The 7500-nt window shown below is 53.7% G+C and overlaps 1 protein-coding gene across 1 annotated transcript in view; it reads left to right on the forward strand.

The window, feature by feature from the left end:
* The first annotated feature begins 1418 nt into the window (after positions 1–1418).
* Positions 1419–7500, forward strand: part of SDK2 (sidekick cell adhesion molecule 2) — a 119122-nt gene continuing 113040 nt past the window's right edge. Inside the window, 1 exon segment of the mRNA XM_008576085.1 lies at positions 1419–1490. Coding sequence (XP_008574307.1) covers positions 1448–1490 — 43 coding nt within the window. The 5' untranslated portion in view covers positions 1419–1447.

Consider the following 7500-nt stretch of genomic DNA (forward strand, 5'->3'; position numbering starts at 1 on the left):
TTTTTTTTTTTTTTTTTTTTTTTTTTTTCTTTTTTTTTAATTTTTTTTTTTTTTTTTTTTTTTTTTTTGCTGTTCTTGCTTGATTTCTTGTCTGTTTGCTTTTTGCTTGGTTGGTTTTAATGATCTTAGCAATGTAAAAAGTTGACGGTCTTATGTCAATCCCCATTTTTTTAAATGTTACTGGCCCATGATATCCAATATTCTGGGAATTGCTGTGTGAAATGAAGAAACCAATGGAAAGGACTTAAGACGGTGTCTGATGCAGAGACAGTGCTTGGCAAGGGGCCGTCGTTGCTTTGCCACTGGGAGCAGGAGCGTGAAGATGGTGGTCATGGTGGTGGTGGTGGTGATGATGATGATGATGGGCCCTGGCCAGGACTCATGGAAAACAAAACTGGCATCCCCTAGGAATGGGCTGCTCCCCATGGGGTTGGCATACCGTAGGGGCAAGCGGCAGTGAGCTTCTCCACCAGGGCAGCTGGGCAAACCCCGGGGCAGCCCAGGACTGGGGAGAGCTATCCTAGGTTCAAACCCCTTGTTCCTCTGAGGGCCCTGCTGGACCACTGCCAGGGATGGGAAAGGTGATCACGGAGGGGAAGCCAGAGGGACTGACCCCTGGTCCCCAGCCACCTTCACAGGTCTTGCTGTCAGAAGCCCCTCCCCATGACCAGCATCCTCCCTGCCTCTGGGCATGCCATATACCTGCTCTCCAGATGCCTGCCCCCAGCACCAGACTCTGCTGCTCTTGGGGTGAGGAGTGTTCCTGGAGCGGGCTCCCCCAGGGGCTGGCTCGGAGTCGTGCGTCCTGCCCGAGAGCCCGCGCCTACACCGGCCTGCCTTGCTCAGAAGGCTCTGCCTTTTCCCCCAACCAAGCTGCAGTGGAGATGTCTATAATTTTAAAGAAGTGTGATGCTAAGCATTTGGGAAAACATGTAAATTTCCCTGCTTCTGTCACTTCCATCCGTTTCAATTAATATTTACAGCAGAGTCCTGTGCCTGACCCCCCCCCAAAAAAAAATGTCCCCACCTTTCTCAGTCATGTGAGTCACAGGCAGGGAAGACAGCAGCCTCCAACAGAGCTGACGCAGCACCGGGAGGCCTGGCCATGGCAGGATCAAGGACTTGGGCACAGCACCTCCTGTACTTGGGAAAGTGCAGGCTATTCTGCGCAAGAGCCTTGTTGTCTTTGGGAGGCACCCTCCTGCTGATAAGGACCTTTCTGTGATCCCATGACAGGGACAGAGTGTCAAGAGCTTTCTGGTGCTATTCATTCTGGAAAAGGGTGATGTGGCAACCTCTGACCTCTAAGCCCAGTCTGACCACTGCACCGCCCCCCCATGCGGCTGCCTGACTTGCTCACTGGCTGTCTCGTCTGTCCCTTAGGTACATGATCACCAGCCTGGACCGCACCCACGCTGGCTTCTACCGCTGCATCGTGCGTAACCGGATGGGGGCCTTGCTGCAGCGGCAGACGGAGGTCCAGGTGGCCTGTGAGTACAATGGGGGCCCAGGGACAGGGCAGGCCGTGAAGCAGGAGAGGGTCGGCAGGGTCCACACCCACTAGCCACACTCTGGGCAGAGCCAAATCCAGCCACGGCCTCCCACGCCCATTGGGTGCCAATGGAGGCCCTTCCCACTGGTTGGGGCCACTGCTCTCATTTTATGGCTGTTACAGCCAAGGCCCAGAGAGGTGGCAGGAGCTCTCCAAGGTCACATAGCTGATAAGTGCCACGTGACATGGCTAGAGTGCCAAGAGCTCCCTGGTGCCCTTCATTCCAGGAGAGAGCGACCTCTTCTGTGCTCTTTAAATGGGAGCAGCCAATTCGTTTTTTAAGAGGGGGCCTCACCACCTGCTTTGAGGGTCTCCTCTAGGGTCCGCCTCACACTTGGGAGGGGGATCTTCAGAATGGCCATCTGGAAACCCTCCAGCTATGACAGTCTCCTTGGCAGACCACCCGGGGCACCCATGAACTCTTCTTTTCCATCCTCCAACTCAGCCCTGGAGCAGTAACATCATGGGGGTCCCCGTGATTTGGGGGGGGCACTGGGCGATGCCTCACAGTAGACACCGTAACTCTAGGAAAGTGGGGGCAATCCTGAATCAGGGTTCCCAGCAGGGCCAGGTGGGCAGAAAGTAAAGTGGGAGACCTTCCCCAAGCCTTTGTAGGTAAACACTCTCCCCCCACGACACAGTGTCCCCTTCCTAGACCTGTCCCCCCTTCCTAAAATATCTGCTATCTGCTAGAATTGAGGCTTATTATGGGCTGTTTCATTCCAGGTTTTCTCAGGGGGAGAGGTCCAAGGTTGTACCATGGGACATGGGAGAGTGGGGAGCTGTAGTAAACCCTGAAATTTTTTTTTTAAAAAAGACACCCTCAGCCCACAGGGGCATGCCTCTGAGTTAGCACAGGAGAGAGCTTACTACTTGGAGAGAAATCTGAAAGAAAATCTCCAGTGAGGCAAAGAGTGTTTATAATAATTATGGAAAACAACCATAATCAAAAGTGGAGGACGGATTGTCCCCATAAATCAGCACTAACGGCAACTCAACTGACTCCAAGGAGCAGAAAAGCCCTGAATTAAAATGATGGATTTCAGGCAGCTGTCAGCCGGCTGGAGGACTCCCACGGAGCTTCATTTAGCCCATTTAGTGCCCAGAGTCCAGGGGGCAGGGGCAGCTGTGGTGGGGCCTCCAAAGAGACTGTGTGTGTGCGTGGGTACACACAGGTGTGTGTGCACGGATGTGTGCAAATGTGCATGTCTGGGTCAGTCTGCTTCCTTGCTCACGTGGGGCTGAGAGAACAAGAGTGTATGTGCGCACGTGTGTGCACGTGGATGTTTGTGTGTACATGCATGTGTGTCTGGCTCCGTCTGCCTCTCTGTTCACCTGTGTATTTGAGAGAACATACGTGTTGTGAGCACATGTGTGTGCGAGTGTGTGCCCCTGCATTGTATGTCTTCATGTGTGCGTGCATATGTGCAGGTGTGTGTACGTGCATGTATTGCTTATATGCATGCATGTGTGTGCATGCATACATGTGCACGGATGTGCATGTCTGGGCTGGTCTGCCTCTTCTCACCTGGGTGCAGGAGAGAACGTGTGTGTGTGTGTGTGTGTGTGCATGCGTGCAGTTGGAAATGCCGTCCAGGACACCACTTAGTCCAGGCTGTGGGGGGTAGGGACTGGAGGTCTGTTCCAAGCCCTTGGCTCTTAGGGGACAATAGGAACTTTCTGGAGCTGAGAGCCCCTGAGATGAGATGATACAGTCTCCCCTGGGTTGGCTCTGCTGATGAAAAGAGAAAGGAAGGGGAGTCAGTGTCCATGTGGCTGAAATGCTTCTTTCCCTGGCTGAGATAGGCACCCATGAGCCTGAGACTCAGCCCCCAACATATACATGCTCCCCACATACACACACCCAGCATGGCAGGTACTCCCTCAAAACCAGGTCAGACATGCATGATCCCTGTCCCCAGACCCACGAGTGTCCTCCTGTCCCCAAACTACATGATGGATTTGACCAGGCTTATCTGCTGGGCAAGCAGGCAAGATGCACCAGTGGTGGATGGAGGCCTGTGATAAGGTCCCGGGTGTACCTGGCATTCGCTGCGTGCTCAGACCGACCTCGCCCTGCTTGTAGCCTGTGAGCAGGGTGAGAAGCCGATAGAGGGGAACTGGCATTGCCTGACACCCTAACCATCTGCCCAGGCACAGACCCCCCATGTATGGGGTTTACCTGAGTTCCCCCTCCCCCACACTGCGGGGTCCAAGGGTCCTGGACCACTCAGGTGATGCTGCCAGGGATGACCCCAGGTGGCAGCGGCATGCAGGGGCCTAGCCCAAATTCCTGAGGGAGCTTCACGATTCTGCAGTTGTGGAGCCCAGGGTGCAGGTGAAAGGGCTTGGGGGCACCTTAGTGTTGGCTGGCTGTGGGGGCCCCATCACCATGAGAGGCAGTGTGGCTTAATGAAGAGGAGGGCTTTGGAGTCAGACCACATTCAAATCATGCTCTTGATTGCTATGTGATCCCAGGGAAGTGATTCAGCCTCTCTGAGTCTCACCCCGGCTCATGTTCCTCGTTCGTGAAATGTATTTAGGAATACCTAACTCCCAGGCTTGTCAGGAGGATTCCTGGAGCTCACATGTGCCAAAGCGCCCAGCCACTGCCCACACACAGTAGCCCCTCAATCAGTGGGAGTCACTGCAGTGTTCTGTAATAAACTACTCTATGTTACCATTTGAAGAAGGAAGAAAGGAGGCCACAGAACGGAATGGCCTCCAGCAAACACTGTCCTGGCCAAATGCAGAGCAGCGAGCTAGTACCCTCACCCGAGCCATCCTGCCAGCCGGGCCCCTGCCCCTCCGCCACCTCTCACAGTGGGATTCCCGCCCTGCTCCCTTGGTCCTTGCAGAGCCACAGATCACCCTGGGCTCCAGGAGCCTCCCGGACACGGTGGCAACCACGATTGTCACCACATTCCACTATGCTATACTGTGCTGCTGCTGCTGCTGCTAGGCTGTAGAGGTGGGGTTACAGGCCCCTGGCAAAGAAATGGAACACCTTGAAGAGCTGAAGGGGGAGCAGAGAGGGAGATCCAGGTTAACCCATTTCTGGCCACCAACCGCAGCTCCCAGGAGCGGCACTGAGAACTGGCCTCTAACACTGCATGTGGCTTTGTGGGTCCTGAAGTCACTTCCTCCATAACGTCATCAAGTGAAAACCACTATTTGCAGCCCTTTGGGCCCTAAAGCCAGGGAATTAGGGATGCCCTGGAAATGCCTGTCTGGCCCTTGAGAAAAATGTCCCCCCACAAGCTAAGGAGGGTTTAGCCCAGCCCTGGTGGCTACAGTGGGACAAAGGAGAGAAGCACACGTCCCCTGTCCCCTCCCGTGCTGGACACGCTTGTCTCATCTCATCTCGAGGGTGACCCCTCTCTCTAGTTGTGGAAGTTGAGGAATCCACCATCCCCCGCACCCTGCCGAGATCTTGGGTGTAGGGGAAGAAGACCCCTGGCCATCTCCACCCCAAGCAGCGCTCTGTTCTGCATGTCACTGTGCCGGGCAGCGCATGCCGCCATCTCTGGTCCTCACTCCATCCTGCAGAGTTAAAGTCCCCATCCCCATGTTACAGTCGAGGAAACTGAGGCAGGCTGACATCGCTTGCCTAAGTCACACAATTAGGGAGTGCCAGATCCAGGCTTTGAGCCTGTGACTGCGGATTTCAAAATAGCCCCCTCGCTACTCTACTCCTTGAGGGCAAGAAGAGAAAAATCAAAATAGGTGCGGGAAGGACAGTGAGGGTGACCTGCTAGAGACACCCCTGGGCTATAATATTCCATGTCCAAACAGCCTGGCAAGTAGATGCCGTCGCCCACCTCGGATGAACGCCCTCTAGCGCCCGGGGGTGGGGCAGACTCTACCGATCACATGGGTTTTCTTTTCCATCAGCGGGATGAGCAGATGAAAAATACTTGCACATGGCTCCTGGGCTCTCCCCTGTGCCAGACCCTGGTGCCTGGAATAATGGCCATACCGTGGGAATGGGGGTCAGAAAGTATGGATTCTAGCCCCCACCTAGGCAATGACTGGTTTGGGACTCTGGACACCTCCCTTCCCTTCTCTGAGCCTCAGTTTCCTCATCTGTAAAAAGAGATCCATTTCAGCTCTGATGTTAATAAGGTTAAAGCAACTCTCAAGGTCAGAACCCACAGGGCTCAGCCTGGGCAGAACCAACCTTCAAAGAGGCCCAGAGCCACCCTGCCCCTGATGCAGGGCTCTGTGCTGGGCACCTAGGAAGCAGGAGAGGGTGCGGGAAAAGGAAGGAGAACCCTGGAAAGGTGAACACAGGCCCCGAGATAACTCAGAACAATCAGAGACAGGTGCAATCCAAACACCCTCGTTCCTAAGGAGATGCTGAGGAGGCTCCAGAATAACTTGTCCTCCAGTGTAACTGTGTAAATGCCTTTCCTCAGTGTGTTCCCAGGACAGGTTTGAGAGTTTGGAAGGCAAGTGTTATGATTCGCATGTCAAGATGGGGAAACTGAGGCTCAGAGATGTTAGAGGACAGCCCAGAGTCCCAAAGCCGGTATTTCTATCTTCTACCTTCTTCTGCCTGGCAGGGTATAGTTATGAACCCAGCCGTGAGTTCAAATCCCAGCTCACCTCTTGCAAGCTGTGTGGCCTTGGACAACTTTCTTAACTTCTCTGGTCCTTCATTTCCCTGTGGGTGAAAAGGAATGCTGCTATTAGTACCTACTTGGCTGGGCGGTGCAAAGATTAATGAATCCGTGCACACAAACCATCACAAATTGTTCTCCCCACGCCTAACACTCAAGGAGAAGTAGACTCAATTCTCTCTGAGAGGTCAACCTGGAAAGGCGGTCCTTCATTTCCCTGTGGGTGAAAAGGAATGCTGCTATTAGTACCTACTTGGCTGGGCGGTACAAAGATCAATGAATCCGTGCACACAAACCATCACAAATTGTTCTCCCCACGCCTAACACTCAAGGAGGAGTAGACTCAATTCTCTCTGAGAGGTCAACCTGGAAAGGCGCCCCTGGAATAAACATTTACAACGTTTTGCATCCTGACTACCTAAGCAGGTGCAGTCCCAGCCACTCCCCCTGCTCTCCAGGGCTGGGATGAGGAGGTGGAAGGTGAGGGCAGTCAGGCATGGGGTGGGGGAAGGAGGACGCAGGATTTAAGGAGGCACTTGCACTACTCTGAGAGTGGGTGCCTCCTTAAATCTTTCACCTTCAGCACCTCACTCATCTCCCCTATTCAGGTCCAGGGGCTCTCCCAGGTTTTCGCCCTTCAGACCTTGCCTCTGTGTGTCTGTCTGTCCATCTGGCTCCTTACACACACTCACATAGTTATGGGGGTGGGTGGGGTATGGCCGCCACTCCCGAGTCTCTCTCTCTCTCCCCTCCTTGGCTGTTTCTGCCTCACATGGTGAGAGGGTTTTGTCCCGGTGCTCCAAGCAGCCAGTTCCCAGGTGACCGCTGTCCTTTGGGCCTCTTTCCAGGGATCTTCCAGCCAGGCAGGCCCTGTCTCTGGCCCCCAAACTTCTACCCAAAGAGGTACTTAGAATTGGGTTCTAATGAGAAATTAACAAGGCAGCTGCACTAACAACTAATGATAATGGCAAAGTCGTTTTAAAAAGATTCTTTACATGTTTTTAATTACAGCAATTAAGGGGAAATCAATAAAACATCTTCCCCCCTCCACAGCTCCCTTCCTGTCCCCACCCGGAGTCTCTTCTTTGTGTTTTTAGAGTCTCCATAAATTTCCAGCATTTGGTAGTTGGAATGAATGGCTGGCAGGGTTGGGACAGGCTTCCAGAGTCACGGATTCCCTCCAGATGGCGTTTCGCCACGTCCAGGTCCTGTGGGTGCCTCTATGTTCTCCTCACCAGGGCAACACCCCCCAACCCCTATCGCCAGCCCTCATTTACTTGGCTCAGACTTGGAACCGAGAACCCCAGCACCAAACCCATCACATAC

The sequence above is a fragment of the Galeopterus variegatus genome, unplaced genomic scaffold (genome assembly GCF_000696425.1).
Source record: "Galeopterus variegatus unplaced genomic scaffold, G_variegatus-3.0.2 Scaffold1283, whole genome shotgun sequence".
Taxonomy (NCBI): Eukaryota; Metazoa; Chordata; class Mammalia; order Dermoptera; family Cynocephalidae; genus Galeopterus; species Galeopterus variegatus.